A 19,081-nucleotide genomic window follows, 5' to 3' on the forward strand; every position below is an offset into this window, starting at 1 on the left:
AGGGCCCAAGGAGTCCTCTGGTTCTTCTTTTTCAATATAGTGACTCAGAAAAATCTAAGTATGAAGCTCAATGTTTGTGTTTTAGGAAGAAATTGCTATGTTGAACAGGAAGCATGGAATGAAAACAAAGATGCACTTAGAGAAATGTGCTTTAAATCAGAGAAGTGGATATCTTATGACGAGGAAACCAAAATGAGGCTTTCATCTATGAGAAGACAGTCTTTTATGATTCATGACATGACACATCACATAGTGTGGGCCTTCACATCTCTGAAATATACCACAGAGGAAATCTACAGTGTGGTCATGTTTGTTGCTACACAATCAACTAACAAACACATACCTTATTTATGTTTTTAAAGATTTTATTTTAATATATACATATATGTGTGTGTGTGTGTGTGTGTGTGTGTGTGTGTGTGTGTGTATTTGTGCATGTGAGTGCAGTGCCTGCAGAGGCCAGAAGAGCAAGTCAGATCCTGGGTGCTATAGTTATAGGTGATTGTGAACCCTGACATGTGGGTGCTGGGAACTGAACTGAGGTTCTCTACAAGAGCAGCTCCAGGTCTTAGAGGCTGAGCCAACTCATTCCTACTTATTTATCAAGCAGTCAGTCAATTCCCCTCCTCAACCCCTTTATTACTTTAATAGTGATTTCTAGAAGACTATTTAATTTTTAATCATGTCTGTCTCTTATCTATCAGAGTACAGTGATCACCTATACTTGAGGCAAATTGAACAATCTACCAGGAACGATATTTAATGTACAGAAAGGTGCATGTTTAGGTCTTCAGTACTACTCAAACTTAACCACCATTCCAGGTACTTAAATACATGAAAGCCAAAATTTCAGTGTTTAAAACAATCCACTGAGTCTTAAAAACTCACTTCAGTTTTAACAATTTTGTTAAGCAAATAACAAAATTCACTCTTTAAATGATGTCATGTTATGCTATAACTCTACTTATTTGTTTGTTTGTTTATCTGAGACAGGGTCTCACTTTGTAGCCCTAACTGGCTTGAACCTCACTATGTAGACCAGGCTGGACTTGAACTCTCAGAGATCTTCTTGCCTATCTACTTATCAAATGCTGGGTATAATTGTGTTTTTACAACCTTTTTTCCTTCTCTCTCTCTTAATGTGTTACAATATTCTGAGGAAGTACAAATACTAAATGTAGTCTCTGGTGGCATAACAAGAATCCAGGCTTAGGGGGTTTGGAGAGATGGGCCAGTACACAAGAATGCTTGCTGTATACAAATAAGGGCCTGAGTTAGGATCTCAGCACCCAAGTAGGAAGCTGGGCATGGCTATGTGCACCTGTAACCCCAGTGCGGTGCTGGACAGAGACAGGGGGATCACTTGTACTTAGTTATAGGTTTGAGTAGTGACTCTGTCTCAAAGGACTAAGGTGGAGAGTGTCCTCTTCTGGACTGCACACACACACCAGACAGATAAAGAATCCCAGGCTTTTGACCACTTACAATTTTGCAGGAAACGAAGCTGATTATTAAGTTCGTCAGAATTAACAGACACTAATCCCATGATAACATCGCTGTGGCCTAAAACAAAACAAAAACACTACCATCAACAATACTTCCTGTTTATTCTCCATTTCATAATTTCCAACTGTGATTTTTCTCTTGAAAAAAAGCCTAAGGGAAAAAGCCTTATCTTTGATCATTTATGTGAACTTTATCCAGTTTTATAGCAGTGACTATATCTAAAGCAGTAAAGTGGAAATCATATAAAGAGCCAGTGTCTCCAAGCCGCCAGCAAAATGAAAGCACACTCCTTACAGCAAACCCTATGAGCCATGAATGCAGTTTTATTTATGAGACATGAGATTCTGAGTGTGGTGATGTACACCCCAGTGCCTGAGACATGGGGAGATCAGAAATTCAAGGCTAGCCTTGGCAAGTAGTGAGTTCCAGACTAGCCTCAGCTACAGTAAAATCAAAGCACTTCATTTTATTTTACTTTTCAACACAAACCACAAATAAATCCTACACAATAGCAGAGGGTCCAAAATGCCAAACCCTTGCCACTGTCATCTACCTATGGAGAAGAGGATTTTAGATTCAGGCTATGAGCTAGGCAGTGGTGGCATACACCTTTAATCCCAGCACTCAGGAGGCAGAGGCAGGAGGATCTCTGTGAGTTTGAGGCCAGCCTGGTCTACAGAGTGAGTTCCAGGACAGCCTTCACTGTTACACAGAAAAACCTTGCCTCAAAAAAACCAAAATCCTGAAAGGAAAAAAAAAAAAAAAGATTCAGGCTATGCTTATCTTACCATTCATGTATTTTGTGGCAGAACACATACAAATATCAGCACCCAGTGCCAAAGGTCGCTGAAAGGAAAAAAACAGGCATGTTTAATTCAAATAAGAAACCATGTGAAATGCACCATCCCATCCACTTGCATCTGCTTCTTCAGATCCCAGTTGAATCCTTCTCTACCCTGTTGTGTTAGAACCCACACATTTTCAGTTTTTTTAAGATCTTGAGTTTGTCCCTACATTTTCTTCTGCCAAAGAAGCATCCAAAAGAAAACAAACACAAACAAACCAAAAATGGACTGGCTCAGACTCTGAAGGTACAGGTTGCATGGAAACGAAAGGCGGCCCAGCCAGCCTCCCTGTGCCTTTCTTTGCAGCAGTTATGGCTCCAGTTTGCCGTCTGCAGCAGAGACATGTGCGGTTTAAGAGTTGTTGAGCACACGGAGAAGTCTGTGATAGGGAAGCATCTAGCAATTTTTGTGCCAAGTCAGTACAAAGTACTTTGCTTAGATTTTTAATCATTAAAACCTTATGAGGTACAAGGTGATTGTTAACACTTGATTTGCTAAGTTCTTGACTCCTAATCACTCTTTTATTATACTAGTTTTGACAGGTATAAAATCACAAAGAAATCTGCTGAGGCAGGAGACAAGGCTCAGCATGACCAGAGTCCAATCCCTGGAACCTAAAGATTGAAGGAGAGCACCAAATCTGCAACGTTGTCCTTTGACCTCCACCTCCACACTATAGCACAGACACATACAAGTACGAATAAAAACAGTTTTCAAAAGGAAATTTATTGAGATTCTTCTCCTCCTCTAATGTTGCTGCCAATTAATCATCCTTACATCTTTAAAACACATACATATATAGGTTTTGCTTTCTTCATATAAAGTCTCTCTAGGTAGCTCAAACTAACTTAAAACACCCATGGCCCTGTATCCTGCTATATTGCTGAAGGTTTTTATAAGCTGTATCAGTTCCTTGGTTGAATTTTGGGGGTCACTCATGTATACTATCATGTCATCTGCAAATAGGGAGAGCTTGACTTCTTCCTTTCCAATTTGTATCCCCTTAATCTCCTTATGTTGTCTTATAGCTCTGGCTAGAACTTCAAGGACCCTTAGAGGCATAGACTCTCTAAGAATTCCCACTGTCTATTCTTATCAATTACGGCCTGGCAAATGCGTTTACTCATATCTTATGGCCCACTGTTCCCAACAAAACCTCCAACGAGATAGTAACACAGTCTTGAGATATTAACTAATGCAAAAAAAGTCCAAATCTGATTCCTTTTCTAATCAATAATAGTTATATTTTGATATACAGCTATTTTGAGTTTGATAATGATTTTTTTAATAAAGTAGTTCTTCCTTTCCTAATTACAGATAACTGTGTGGTTTGTTAATCACAACAAAAACCCTTCCCTTCATTTACCTGGAAATATGAAGACATGAAAGTGTTATCTACAACCAAAATGATGTCTCCATGCTTATGGACGATGCGTGCACAGGCTTCGATGTCAGTCAACTTCAAGGATGGGTTTGTGGGTGTTTCAATCCAAACAAGCTACAGTAATTCAGCAAACAACAGTCAGTAAAAACATATCACACATACACAAATATCTCACATACCACACCTAGAAGGCTGCTACTTCCCAGGCTGGAAAGGCTTAGACAACGAAGATGGAACGGTCAAGGTTGAATCTGAGCTTTCCCTACAAGACTGGTCATTACTCCGTAAATTCCCTTCTATCTTCCTCAAGTTCCTCATCTACACAAAAAGGTTGGTGATATTTATCTTACAAATACAGAACAAAGCCATGGTGTCTGAAGCTTCTATTCTCAGAGACAAATAATATAGATTGTATAAAAATATATCCTACTCTGGGGAAGTAGCTCAGTAAAGATCTTGCCTAGTGTGCATGAATCCTGGGATCAATCCCTAGCACTTCATAAACCAGCACTTTGGGGACTTAGGGGTGATGCCTATATTCCCAGCATTCAAGTAACAGAGGCAGACAGATCACAAGTCCAAGGTTACAGTCAGCTACACCGAGAGTCTGCAATATAAGCAACTCTACTCTATACATCCTAGAATTTTCATTAATGAGAATTATGCCCAGGATGCAAAGGACATCCTCAGAGTTAGATAACGCACTAAAAACTCTAAACCTGAGAAAGTGCATTAAGCTGAGGAAAAGAAGTGGCAGCCATGTAGAAATCCAGGTTCCCTGACAGAACTCTGATCTACTGCAATCGTGACATGCACCCTCAACAGTTACTGAAAAGACCAAGTCAGAACTCTGTTAAATAAGGTGCATCTGCTTTGAACTGTATTACAGGTTTCTCTTATAAGAACTAATGACTTTTCATTACCTATATAGACAGACAAGATGTCTAGTTAAATACATTCCCTGTCTGGAAGTTCACTACTAAAAACTACTTTGAAAATCTTGATTTACTTAAAAAGCTATACAAATGACTCCTGGATAAGAATAATAAATTCTCATCAAGATAATTTAAAAATGAAAACAAGTAACTGAATACAAAATAGGTTTTATATGGACTTTAAAAACTGACTACAGGAGCTGGAGAGATGACTCAGTAATTAAAAGCATTTGTTCATGAGAAGACCAGTGTTTGAATCCCAGCACCCACATGGTGACTCCCAACCATCTGTAACTCTAGTTCTAAGGGAGCCAATGCCCTCCACAGGTAGTAAACATACACATGGCACACATTTGTGCATGAAAACAAAACACTCATACATATTACACACACACACACACACACACACACACACACACACACACACACACATATATTACTTCAAAAGCAGATTCTGTATTTAAGGGGAAAATATATTAATTCAAGTGAATTAAAGGGCCAGCAAATAAAATCGTATGGACAAAATTTATCATATTCATGATCTGATTTCTTCCTTTGGGAAGTCTCAGATCAACTATTTGAATAAATTATTTATCCTCAAGCAATATAAAAATGCAACTTCCTTAAAAACAAACCTTACTGAGTAAAAGCTGCTCCAGTGCTAATCTAGAAATTCTCCTTTGTGTGAAGGACCTCTCTGTCTTTTAGCATTCACTGCCACATGAGCTTGGGTACAAGTTTAACACTTTAATCCTTAACAGAGTTAGAAAGGTTCACTCATAAGGGACACTGGCCTTGCACTCCTGCAGAATTTAAATGAGGTCCCCAAACATCACATCTGCTATTCACACCCAAATACCTCTATAGCACACATGCTTCCCAGGGCTGAGATCAAAGTCCCTGGACTGAGGGGTCTATGGTCTTTGAACGATGTTATGCTTTGATAGCTTGGTATGTCTGAGAACTATGTACTCTTGAATCTAATTTTTTTACAAAAAAAAAAAAAAATGGGTGGAGCTGAGAGATTAAATCCACACTAGCTTCTAATACAATGCACACACACACACACACACAAAATTAAACTTATTGTTAGAACACTGACCTGCCCCTAAAGGACAGGGGCCACTTTTAAAAGGCAATGCCTCTCTACGACTCTCTCTGGGACAGAATTAAGAAGCAGCGTGTGCTGTGGCTAACAGTGGTCCCTAATTTATGAGACTTGATTCATTCATGTTCTTTGTCATGTATACAATGTTGAACTAAAATTATATGATATGAAACTTCCTAAAAACCCCACCAAACTTATAAAAGTCTGGTATTTCCTTTGTTCTTGGGATTGCTGTGGGGATTTATTTCAAAGAGGCTCCCTTGTCTTCCCCCACCATTCCTCTCATGGCAGTCATCTATCCCTGTGTGTCTTTCTCTGCCTCTTCCCCTCTCATTTTCATGTGAACATGTGTAGGTCTATACATGAAAGTGCAGGTGCCTATGGAGGACAGAGGCATCAAATCCCTTGGAGCTGAAGTTACAGGCAATTATGGGCCACCCAATGTAGATGCTTCGGGTACCCTGGCAAGGGCAACACATACTCTTAACCACTGAAACATTTTTCCAGCCCCCCTCCAAATTTTAAAGGGAAGTCTTTCCTTCCTTTCAAGGCCCTGTTATGTGTTTTTTAATATATTGTGGCATTTTTTGTCTAATACTCTTTTCTTTCCACCTACCTCAAGGCCCAATTGAAACTCCACTTCAGAATTTGCACATACACTCCAGATAATTATGTTTTCAAGCCATGGAGACTCTAGCCTATATCAATCTCAGTGTTTCCAACAGCTTTAATAAAATGTTATTTGGATTTACATTATATCCTCTAGTAAACAGAAAGGATATAAGTAAAACATCATGGGGGAAACAGACAGAATCAAAAGCCAGCTGGTTACCTTGGTTCGTGGTGTAATCGCTGCCTCTAGCAATTTGGTATTGGAACACTCAACAAAAGAAACCTTCAGTCCAAATTCACATGCCACTCTCCTGAAGTACCTGTTGGTGCCTGAGGCAGAAGACAGTGAAATAATATGCAGAGAACACAATGTGAGGAAATGCCTGCTCTTTGCAGACCTGCCCAATCCCAAATGAGAACTCTCAAAAAAAAAAAAAAATTACAGCTGAAAGCAAGTTCAGTGTAGCTCAGTAGCATGGTTATTTGACATACCACAGAGCCAATTAAAATATACTTGATACACACAAGTGACAGGAAGAAGAGCCATTTCTCAAACTCCTCTTCCTCTACTCTTCTAATATGGAACAGCTTCCTTACACAGTGTCTTCTGCTAGGGATGTCTTTCTGGATGCTGCGAATGTGTTGCTCTGATTGATTGATAAATAAAATGCTGATTGGCCAGTAGCCAGGCAGAAAGTATAGTATAGGTGGGATAAACAGAGAAGAGAATTCTGGGAAGTGGAGGGCTGAGTTAGGAGATGCTGCCACCACCACCATGAGAAGTAAGATGTAAAGTACCAATAAGCCACAAGCCACGTGGCAACTTATAGATTAACAGAAATGGGTTAATTTAAGATATAACAACTAGATAGCAAGAAGCCTGCCATGGCCATACAGTTTATAAGTAATATAAGTCTCTGTGTCTTTACTTGGGTCTGAGTGGCTACGGGCCCAAGCAGGACTGGAGAAAATTCCAGTTACAAATGGAGCCCAACAGCTCAAGTTTCCACCTAAAACCTGAGAAAGAAGATTCTAAGATGGAGCTAAAAACAGCTTCCTAGTCGTTTCTCTCAAGTCAGCAGCAGCCTGTAGGCTTGAGATACTCTATGGCGGGTTTGTGGTGTGCTGGCTTGACCTACATACAACATGGCAGGAATGAGGCATCTGCAAACATTACACTGAGTGGTGGATTTAGCCTTTACTAGTGCAGTCAAAAAAAAAAAAAAAAGTTTCTGGGCTTATGCTGCTTTCATAGATCCATAGACCCACTGCTTCTGAGAGTTGACGGTACACATAGCTCCCAGACCCAGAGCTGGCAGTAAACGTACCACCACCATGTTGGGAGGCTAAGCTAAGATGGGTGGAGTAAGCAGCCAAGGCTTCTGCTTCAGTACTAGCTGGGGCAGGTTAAAGCAATAGATTCACAATAAGACAGATTCAGATGGAATAGTTTACAATGTGTGTAAAAATGTACATAGGCTTGGAAGAGAGAAAAAAGTAACATATGCAATTATATAAAGAAATAGATAGTTTTAAAAAATAAAGTCTTGGGGGCTGGAGAGATGGCTCAGAGGAGCACTAGCTGTTCTTCCAGAGGTCCTGAGTTTAATTCCCAGCAACCACATGGTGGCTCACAACCATCTACAATGAGATCTGGTGCCCTCTTCTGGCATGCATTCATACATACTGTATATATAATAAATAAATAAATCTTTAAAAAATAAAGTCTTTAAAGACAAAGAAAAAGTAATATAAAAAATAAGCCAAGTAAAGATGGTTATCACACAGAGAATCTGAATTGTGTTGTCTTTGGAATTATTTATTTATTTATTTATTATGTATATAGAAGAGGGTGTCAGATCTCATTACAGATGGTTGTGAGCCACCATGTGGGTGCTGGGAATTGAACTCAGGACCTCTGGAAGAACAGTCGGTGCTCTTAACCTCTGAGCCATCTCTCCAGCTCATCTTTGGAATTTTTAACTCCAGAGAGACATTTGATTGTAAAGGCTGCTGAGTTAAACCAATATGTATATTTTAAAGGTACCTTGACTTCAAAATTTGGATGTAAGGATATGTTGCTTTGGAAAGGAGGCTCTACTTTTGTTTCCACAGAAAGCCAGAGGCTATGGATTTGTTCCAGATTAAGACACATCAGGTTTGATCAGCCAAGACCCCCTGAAAGGTCTCTGATGACACCATGGCCTAGATGATCCAACATCCAGAATGGTTTCAAGTCAACTGGCTCAGACAATACAGCCTCATGGACTACTCCATAATCCTAAACTTTTCTTTATGTCCCCAAAAGAATACAATGCCCTCATCCAGCAGGAAGTAGTATGAAAAGCTATGCCCAAATTCCCAAATATACCAAGCTGGCTTTGGAGATGGAATTAGCTCATTCCTTCTCTAAACCCAAGCATATTTGCTAAAAGAAAAGGTTGTGTGATTCTTCTGTCCTATATCAGAAGAGCCCTGTGGTGTGGGACAGAGTAAAACCAATTTTTTTGTTTGTTTGTTTTGTTTTTCAAGACAGGGTTTCTCTGTGTAGCTTTGCACCTTTCTTGGATCTCGCTCTGTAGCCCAGGCTGGCCTCGAAACTGACAGAGATCTGCCTGCCTCTGCCTCCCGAGTGCTGGGATTAAAGGCGTGTGCCACCACCGCCCAGATGCAATCTCTTTCTAAAGAAGAAAACAGGATAGTATAGATATATAGGATAAAATGGTAGATTAATGAACCTACTTTTAAAGAGCAACAACTTGTTTATAAATGTTTTACATTGCTACGGATTTTAGTTTATTGATACAAGTTTAAACTTAATTTTGTTACACTGTATATATATATTTCTACTCTTGTTTGAGGTATTATATTTATATAACTCATTTAGATTGTAATGGATAATTAAAAATACAGATTAATAAGTAGTCTTCTAGCCAGGTGGTGGTGGCGCACGCCTTTAATCCCAGCACTCGGGAGACAGAGCCAGGTGGATCTCTGTGAGTTCGAGGCCAGCCTGGTCTACCAAGTGAGTTCTAGGAAAGGTGCAAAGCTACACAGAGAAACCCTATCTTGAAAAACCAAAAAAAAAAAAAAAAAAAAAAAAAAGTATTCTTCTATGATAGTCACACTAATAGTCATGTTAAGTTTTCTAGGTATACATAGATATAATTCAATTAGGCAGGTAATCTTCAAACACTTCAAAGACCACAGAATATGGCATTTAAAATGTTTTTAAAATTTAGACTTTCTGGACAGTGAGACATGTCTGCTCCTGGCAGCACCAATTTACTTCAGAGAGGAGGATGGGCATCGAAGACACTCTATATGGAGTTTATCTTCTTCTTGGCAAAAATAGCCATTTGGACAAGAAACTGTTCTTGCCTGGACTGTTTGACAAAATGACGTATTGACTGGACATGTAGGACCTATAGGAAGGTGACCACTGAACTTTGCTTGGCAAAATGGTCCTTCAGGTTCCTGCTTCGCAGAGGAAACTGCCAGACATTCTACAGCACACAGAGAGAAGTGACTGAGAGACTCTAGACCTGTGGGCTGAAGACAGGTGCCCCAACTTTACAGAGTTACTTTGGATGACTGTTCAGGCTGGCAGCTGTCTCTGTCTACTCTAATAAGCCTACTGAAAATTGCTTGTGTCTTTCTCCTGTTTCTCAGGTAATATTATATCCTTCTGAGGTCTTTGATGTAGTTGAAGACTAGATAGTTATAATTTCCTTAGTTATGATAAAAGGTAAGTTAGATATAAAACCTTAGGCTCACAAATATAGGATAGATAGGATATCTTCTTTAATTCTGCCAAATACAAATAGACTAGATATTATAACTATATTTCTTGCTTGATAACTGTTTTGTTATATGTAATTTTATTATGTTAAAGTTAAAACCATCCTTTTTGAAAAAAAAAGGGGGGGGGAGTGTTGGGGATGTCTTTTTGTATGCAGTGAATGTGTTGCTCTGATTGATAAATAAAATGCTGGTTGGCCAGTAGCTAGGCAGGAAGTATAATATAGGCGAGATAAGCAGAAAAGAGAATTCTGGGAAGTGGAAGGCTGAGTCAGGAGACACTGCCAGCCACCACCACCACCATGAGAAGATATAAAGTACCGGTAAGCCACAAGCCATGTGGCAACTTATAGATTAATAGAATGAGTTAATTTAAGATATAAGAACTAGATAGTAAGAAGCCTACCAAGGCCATACAGTATATAAGTAATATAAGTCTCGGTGTGTTTACTTGGATCTTAGTGGCTGTGGGCCCAAGCAGGAGTGGAGAAAACTCCAGCTACAGTTTTCTGTAGAAATCTCTGCATGTACAAGCTATATGTTTCAGACAGGGACTTGGTGCCAAAGGTCCCAACTGATACATCTACAACACAATTCTTGCACTCAAGTGTAGCAGGAATCTTGAATAGTCTTATTAATAAAATCAAACCTGAAGCCAGTTATTGGGGAGAATGCTGGAAGATCAGAGAAGCAGAACAAGCCACAGCTTCTTCACCTTTCCAGTTCCTCAGCTGATCCTGTTTCCTCAGACTGGAAGCCTCTGAGTCCTCATATCCGAATGGATCTCAGCTGAACTGCTGCTCAAAAGCCTAAAAGCTTAGCCAGACAAATGCTTCTAGTTTCTGGTCTTCACGCCCTAAATATTTTTCTGTTTTTGCCATCACTCCCTGGGATTAAAGGCTCACTTTCTGGGATTAAAGGCGTGTGTCACCATGCCTCGCTGTTTCCAATGTGGCCTTGAACTCACAGAGATCCAGAGGGATTTCTGCCTCTGGAATGCTAGGATTAAAGGCATGTGCTACTACTGCCTAATCTCTATGTTTAATATTGTGTCTGTTCTGTCTCTGACCCCAGATAAGTTTATTAGCATGCACAATATTTTGGGGAACACAATACCACTACGCTCAAGGCTCAGGAATCATTACAGAAGGGTGGGGATAGTAAGAGCCAGGGGAACAGAAGGTTTATTGTGAGATTGTGCTTCCTAGAAATGTTGAGAGGCTAAACTCCTGAAGTCTCATCAACATAGTTACCTAACCAAGACCTGAACAACAATGAAACCAATGGACATGTTAACATAGGAAGGGAAAACCCATGAGGCTTTAGACAAAGAACTATAGACAACTGGAAATGCTGAGAGGGGAGAGATGGTCTTCCCTAGAGAAGAGCCCCCCCAGCTGGTTATCCAATACCCTGAAATCATAAACATACAGGTAACATTATATGGACTGAGAAAGTTGTATTTATGTATTTAGGAATGCAAACACACATACACATATACACATACATATATACATGTGGAGGGTTGTGTGTGTGCATGGGGAAACATGAAGGGAGGAAAAGGAAAATGATGTAATTATATTATAATTTTTAAAAAATGTATTAAAAAGGACAGAGTCTCTCTGTAGCCCAATTGACATCAAACTCCAGCTGGCCAATTCATGGCAATTCTGCTTAGCCTCCTGAGTGCTAGGATCACAGGCACGAGTGACTGTTAGCAGTTTCTTCATAGTATTCAAGTCTAAAAGCATCACTAGTGAGATGCATGGGTTAAAGACTCTGGCCACCAAGAATGGCAACCTGAGCTTGATATCAGGATCTACATGGTGGAAGGAGAGAACTAACTCTCAGAAATAGTTCTATGGTGTTCATTGGCACCATGTGGCATCTCAACATGCCTAGTACAGTGTGTATGTGTTGTGCATTCAGAAGGCTGTGGTGTGCCTGAAGGCTGATCAAGTCCTATATCCTTGTTTCAACTCTTAAACACAATCTCCTACAGGCACTTCTGGAACACAGAGTCTGAAACCCATAGAGGTGCCTGCCATACTTTAGAAAGAACATACTTGCCAAAACTGGCAGTGGTGCTCATGTAACTCAAGGCTCATTGCTCTCTTTGTACCAGCTGGCACACACTGTGAATGAGAGGGCACCTACCTCCATATACTTCATCCATGCAAATGACTTCATCTCCAGCTTTTAACAGATGGGTAATCGTAGTAGTGGCAGCTAGCCCTGAAGCAAAGGCCAAACCTACCATATAAAGCAAATTCAAATAAGCTTAAAAAACAAACAAACAAACAAACAAAAACCAAAAAACCAAAATCTTAGCAACAACCTAGGGCCATCTGCACTGTGGTTCACTTGGCTGACTGAGTCGCTGCTGCTACTCCTCAGAGGTCCTCTAATTAACGTTACAACACCTCTTTCTATTTGAAAAATGAAACTTTTAGAACACTATGTATTTATACACATACAAGCACACACACACACACACACACACACACACACACACACACACACACAATAGATATTGAGACCTTATTCTTTACTACTCTGTTCATATAGCATCATTTATATTGAAAATACAAAGATGACTTCACCAGAACTCACTCTCAGGACCTTTTCCTGGGAGTGAATTCTTTCCCCCTGAGAGCATATTATCAAGGATTTGGGGTTTGGTGAATGAGCCATAGTGATAGCCTGAGATGAAGGCTATAATAAGCTCTGCCATTCTGCTCTGTCCCTATTTACTGCTAACTGGTAAGGACACACATGCATATACCATCTGAAGAACAAAGCCAAAAGATTCACTGTTTTAGGAAAATGGGAGTTTGGGAAGAGAGGATCTCTATTTCTACCTTCTGTGCTTCTGTGGTCCCTAGACACCCAAAGAGAATCCACCTTTCTTTGTAGATATGAGTCTCTTACTGTGTTTTGCCCCGTCCAGAGCGGCCACTGCTTTTTCCAAGCAGTTCCTTGTGGGATTTCCAGAGCGGCCATATACAAAACCCTGAAAATAAGAGGAAGAGCAGGAGGAAGAGGATTTATTCATCATCTTAAGATCTCTTGATTAGTATCAGAGCCCAATGAAGATGTGGTCCCACCATAATGATTTTCTATTACCTAGCCATGGCACATTTTGATATAAGACATAAGTATGGCATTGTCATAGCTATGGCAGTATGGAGAGCTTAAAAGATGACCAAAATGGTAACTGGAGAGATGGCTAAGAGGTTAAGGATGCTTACTACTCTTTCAGAGGACCTAGGTTCAATTCCAAGAACCCACATGTCAGCTCACTAGGTCTGGACCACCAGTTTCAATGGATATGATGCCTTCTTCTGTCCTCTGCAGGCACTGCATGCATGTGGTATATAGACAGAAACACATGCAGACAAAACACCTATACACATAAAATAAAAATGAGTAAGAATGATGTACCTACCATGGGTTGGAATGATGTTCCTGCTTTTTACTAGCTTGGTACTACTAGGTAAAGGATTCAACATTCTAACAGTCAATTTGAAGATGGGAAAAAATACATGTCTAATTGCAAAATTGTGAGGTTGAAATGGAGTAAGGCATAAATTCTCTGTATATCCCTAAACATGTACTAACCACTATATAGGTGGCAGTTCTTAACATTGGCATGGCGTTGCAATTATGTTAGCCTCACCCTTTCCTTATGAGTTGGACATATTAGGAAAAGGGAAGCACATGAATCTAACCTGTGCGTCTCTTCCCAAGATATAAGTGATGCAGGTTCATTTAGCACCCAAGAGGGTTGAACAAGACATTCAAATCCTCAGGGTTCAGATCTTAACCCTGTAAAAATGACTCAAAAACAAAAGGAGGGAGCAATTTTCAGTGAACATCCTCCATGAGTTGCTTCATAAAATCTTGTGTCAGGCTCCCTTTATACTTAAGTTTATCCCTTTATACTTAATTTTCACCAAATCATTTTATTTTGCCTTGTGACCTACTTAAGAAAAGTAAAGCCAAATGTTGTAAGACCTGGGGAATGTGAGGGTTAGAATCAATCCTAGGCTCTGAGCTGGTGTGATCGCACACACCTGTAATCCCAGTAAAGACAAAGTCTGATCCATAAGTTGAAGGCCAGCCTGGGCTACTTAAAGACAGACTGTCTCAAACAATTAAAAACATCCTACATTTCTCTCTCCTTGGTTTATACAGCACATCATTACTTACACCCTTGTTTCAGACTTGGAAGCTTCTAGTATTAGTAATAATAATTTTAAAAGTTTTCCCCTGATTAGATAAACTAGACAAACATAGTTCACAGGGCTCCAGCTGTCTTCAACACCCACCACTGTCCCTGGCTGTTAAACTCATCAAACCTCCTCCAAAACACTTGATTCCTAGAGCAGCCCCATGCTGCCATAAATATTCATAAGCACGCAGATGTCTAACATCCAGGGTAGGAGAACTTATTTAGTTGGCAAATTACCTTGTACATTCCATGGCTTTTCAAATGGAACTAAAGATTACTGGTACTTCTCATTGCTGCAGTGCCATTATCTTTTGGAGATTCTGAGCACATACTGGATTTAACTGCCCCTGCTTGCTCTCTGAACCATTTAAACATTAATACCATACTCAAACACTCAATTTCTACACACTGTTCCATACAGGCTGCAGGCCTACATAGGAGGGTCCCACCACTTGCTTGGAGGAGGTAGTGTTGGAGTTTTGAATACAAGTCACCAGTTAGGAGTATCCTAACATGCTATAGTGATGCCTTTGGAACTTTGCCTCACAGAACAAGGGCTGTTCATAAGAACTTTACCTGACTTACAACACACAAAGGTAGTTTTCAGAACAGTTAAGCCCTGGGAACATGCTGCAGTTGCTTTACTGTTGTCCTCTGAACCTCAGGAGACTTTTAATATACCAAGACCCATCTAGTAAGCCATCATAAAGGAAGATGCCATGAGATTCACAAGACTACATATTTCAGGCCTTACTGGTCACTTGTGTTTGAGTCTGGGTCAGTTTCCTTTTCTATAAAAATGATTTAATGCCTACCCCCAACCTGGCTGTTGTAGACAAATGGAAATAGCAACACATGAAGACTGCAAACACCAAAGTACATCTGAGTAATGAGTGTGTACCACGAAGTTTTTAACAGCAGCAGTTCATGTGGTGTGTTCTGTAATTATCCCAGTTTACACAGGGTCAACTCAAGGCTAGGATGGGTTAAATAGCGTCTTCCAGGTTACCCAGACAGAAGAGCTGATGTAAGAATTAAAACCCCTGTACTCTTAATCACAAAGCCACACTACATAGATCAATGGTTCTCAACTTATTGTGGTGACCCCCAACCACTAAATTATTTTTGCTGCTATTTCATAGCTGCAACTTTGCTACTGTTAATGAGTTGCAATGTAAATACCTGATGAGACCCCTGTGAAAGGATCATCATGACTCATGGGTTGAGAACCACTGTCTTAGATGATGAAATGGCTTAAACTATTACTTATCACAGCTATAATGTAGCACCATGCAATCAGGTGCAGAAGAGAGGAGTTCAAGATAAATTAAAGCTAGCTTCATTGCTCATGAGCCTTGGTAACCCTAGGTTACCCTAGTGTTGGTAATCCTCTATCTCATCTATCTCAATCTGAACACTAAGACCTTAGTTCAGGCTAGGTTCCTTCTTGTTAACATTGAATGAGACATGTAACACATAGACTCTAAATATGTATTTGGTGTGTAAGTATTCAGTAGCTATTAACTGGACACACTTACCAGAACTGATCTTAAATCTCTAGGACTTTCATTATTTAGTATGTGTGTTTGAGTGTGCAGGAGCTGGTTCTCTCCTCCCACTATATAGATTATAGAATTGAACTAAGGTGGTCAGGTTTGGTGACAAGCACCTTTACCTGATGTGAGAAAACACCACAAACAAAAGCAATTTGGGGGAAGAACGGGTTTCTTTCACTTCCATGTAACTGGTTTATCATGGAAAGCAGATAGGGCAGGAACCTGGAGGTGAAAGCTGATGCAAATGCCATGGAGAAATGCTGCTTACTGGGTTGCTCACCCCACTTTCTTACAGAACTCAGAATCACCAGCTTGGAGGTAGGGAGGGTCCCCCACTCACAATGGACTGGGCTCTCCCCCATCAATCACTAATTAAGAAAATGCCCTACTGGTCTGCCTGCTTACAGCCTAATCATCACAGCCTAATCTTCTGGGGCACTTTCTCAGTTGAGGGCCCTCCTCTCAGATGACTATATCTTGTGTCAAGTTGATATAAAACTAGTCAGCATACCTGCTGAGCCATCTCACCAGCCCAAGGCCCTACATTTTTCAAAGGGGGACTGGCTTCGTTGCTACAGAATTCACCAAATTACAACTCTGATTTTTAACTGAAAATCGCCGAGACCACCCACGTGTCCCGGGCACTCCAGCAGTCCGCCCGGGCCTCCCTGCTCGCCCTGCCCGCCCTGCCGCTCACCGAAGACTGGCCTGGCGAGTCCTGCTTGAAAGTAGTGGCCAGCGAGATGGGTATCACCACCGCTCGTGAATTCCATTGCTCGGGCTCCTGTCCCACGTGAATGGCCTGAGTGGCAAAGTGCTGGAAGCTGGGCAGATAGCCGCTCGGGGAGGCGTTCTTTTGCATGTTGGCACAGGGAAAAGCAAGACTTTGCCAAGTAGGAGACCAACTGGAATCTTTCCGAGCTTCGCGCTTATATCCAGGGAGGGGCGGGTCCGACGCGGCCAATCAGCGCGGGTCCTGAAGCAAAGCCATTGTCCATTGGGCGGCAGAGGAGGAGTTGCCCAGACTGTCCCTGCCCGCCTACCAGTGGCGCCCACGTGGTGAGCAATCCGGCTGGGACCTGGAGCAGCGGAAACCCCAACAGCTGGCTGCTGCGCGGATGCACCCTTTGTCCTCAGGGTAGAGGGGCCTCCTCCCGCCGCCTTGCAGGACCCCAAGTGCTGGTGTCAAGCAGGGATGAGCCTCTGCCGCCGGGTCTGCTTGGATCCGGGGCCAGCGCCTGCGGGCCTACCCTCGCCAAGAACAGGCTTTCAGGAGGAAGCTTTGCTTCCAAAAGACACCAGCCTTGACCTAATTTTACACCATGTCAGGGAACTAGGGAGTTTAAGGCGTTTCCATTTCTCGGAAATCTAACCTAAAATTCTGAAACACTGTAGAACAAATTTAGAAGGCATTAAGGAACAACTTAAAAAACAACAACAACAACAAAAAAAAACCTTTTTAAACAGCTTTTTAAAAAGCAAGGTTTTGGAAAAGGCAAACAGTCCATTTGCTTTTCAGATTAGCTTCAGAGACAGCCACCCTCCAGCACCAAGCAACCCATGCCCACAGGGGAAGCGGTCTCTGAAACCAATGGGTTGCGATGCCTATTGATTACTATTTCTCCTTTTAAAATATGTTCTCAACCTGAACACATTTCAACGATTATGTATATATGTGGGTATCTTTTACTTTTTTTTTGAAGTTATGTGTATGTCTGTGCACCACATGCATGCCTGGTGTCTACAGAAGCCAGGAAGGATGTTAGATTCCATGGACCTGCAAGTTATAAACAGATGTGCTCAACACGGGAGTGCTGGGAAAGAAACCCGAGTCCTCTTGAAGAGCAACCAGTGCTCTTAACAGCTGAGCCACCTCTACAGCCTTATGGTACATTTTGATGTGACCACACAGATAGGTGGGGGCACAATAGCCTGAAACAGTACAGATTCCAGTTCTAAGTAGAATTGATAAACCCTGGGTTACACAAACGTGTGTGGCATATGCATGGAGGTCAGTCTCCAACCAACCTGCTGAGACAGTCTACTTGCTCCAGGCTTGCCCACGGAGGAGCTTCAGCTGATTCTGTCTCTGCCTCCTACAGTAGGAGTGCTGGTACAGGTGCACAGTACCACTAAGGTGGATGGGATCGAACACAGAGTGTTAGGCTGTGTGGCAAGTATTTTTACCCATTGAGTCATCTTCCCACCTGACATTTTCTTTATCTTAACTATCGAGTTCTTTGAAAAGTGGCCCCTAGTGGGGTGGTGGCACATGCCTTTACTCCTAGCACTTGGGAGGCAGAGGCAGGCAGATCTCAGTGAGTTCATGGCCAGCCTGATCTACAGAGTGAGTTCTAGGACAGCCAAGGCTACACAGAGAAACCTTGTCTTGGAAAAACAGACCCTCTAAATGAGGCCTCTGTTAAAAATGAGAGGAGGCTGCAGGATGGCAGCCCAAGATTTAATTTCCCTATTCACATGATTCTGAATTTCCCTTCCACTCAGCAGTGTCTCTCTCAGACTTCATCATATATGTGTGTGAAGGTACTACATAACTCTCAGCTATAATGAAAAGCAGATTAACTACCCCATCCTTCAGAGCCCAGATAGCTAGTTCTGTGATAGACTCATGAAGAGACCAATGAGCAGAAGAGTTGAAGAGAATTGGCATGACCATTTTCCAAGACAGCAAAGGAAGCTGCAAAACAGTGTGTGAATTCGGGAGCACAGACTGTGCAGCACGATCTTTAAATACATGTATGGTTTGACATCTGAAACAATCGTGGTAGCAGAAATCATAGATCTATAGGGGAAAATGAATTCCTTTACATTTCATATGCATAAAGTAAAATAAATCGTTTTATTTTCTTTTTCTTCTTCGGCTTTTTGAGACAGGGTCTTGCACTACCCCTTGCAAACCTCAAACTCATGGTAATCCTTACTGCATCCAACTAGAAAAACCTTTTTAAGTGAATGAGTGATGGCCACTTTAAATACAGTAAATGTCTTCTGAATGCTGATTTTTCATTTAGAGCAGGTTGCAAACAACATCATGAAATTATCACTACACTTCTAAGCCATGGATTCTTCTTGGAAATGA

The 19,081-nt window shown here is 41.1% G+C and overlaps 1 protein-coding gene across 2 annotated transcripts in view; it reads right to left on the reverse strand.

Moving 5' to 3' along the window:
* Window positions 1–17,007, reverse strand: part of Cth (cystathionine gamma-lyase) — a 36,463-nt gene extending 19,456 nt beyond the window's left edge. Inside the window, exons 1-7 of one of the 2 annotated variants that reach the window (XM_036189688.1) lie at window positions 16,679–17,007; window positions 13,123–13,204; window positions 12,349–12,444; window positions 6,611–6,720; window positions 3,718–3,849; window positions 2,295–2,352; window positions 1,486–1,563 (exon numbers count right to left, since the gene is read on the reverse strand). In XM_036189688.1, the coding sequence (XP_036045581.1) occupies window positions 1,486–1,563; window positions 2,295–2,352; window positions 3,718–3,849; window positions 6,611–6,720; window positions 12,349–12,444; window positions 13,123–13,204; window positions 16,679–16,843 (721 nt within the window). In that variant the 5' untranslated portion in view covers window positions 16,844–17,007. Of the gene's footprint in view, window positions 1–1,485; window positions 1,564–2,294; window positions 2,353–3,717; window positions 3,850–6,610; window positions 6,721–12,348; window positions 12,445–13,122; window positions 13,205–13,442; window positions 13,540–16,678 lie in introns of those variants that run through there. The other variant, XM_036189689.1, reaches the window with a different exon arrangement.
* Window positions 17,008–19,081: the final 2,074 nt, after the last annotated feature.

Source organism: Onychomys torridus, chromosome 6 (genome assembly GCF_903995425.1).
Source record: "Onychomys torridus chromosome 6, mOncTor1.1, whole genome shotgun sequence".
NCBI lineage: Eukaryota > Metazoa > Chordata > Mammalia > Rodentia > Cricetidae > Onychomys > Onychomys torridus.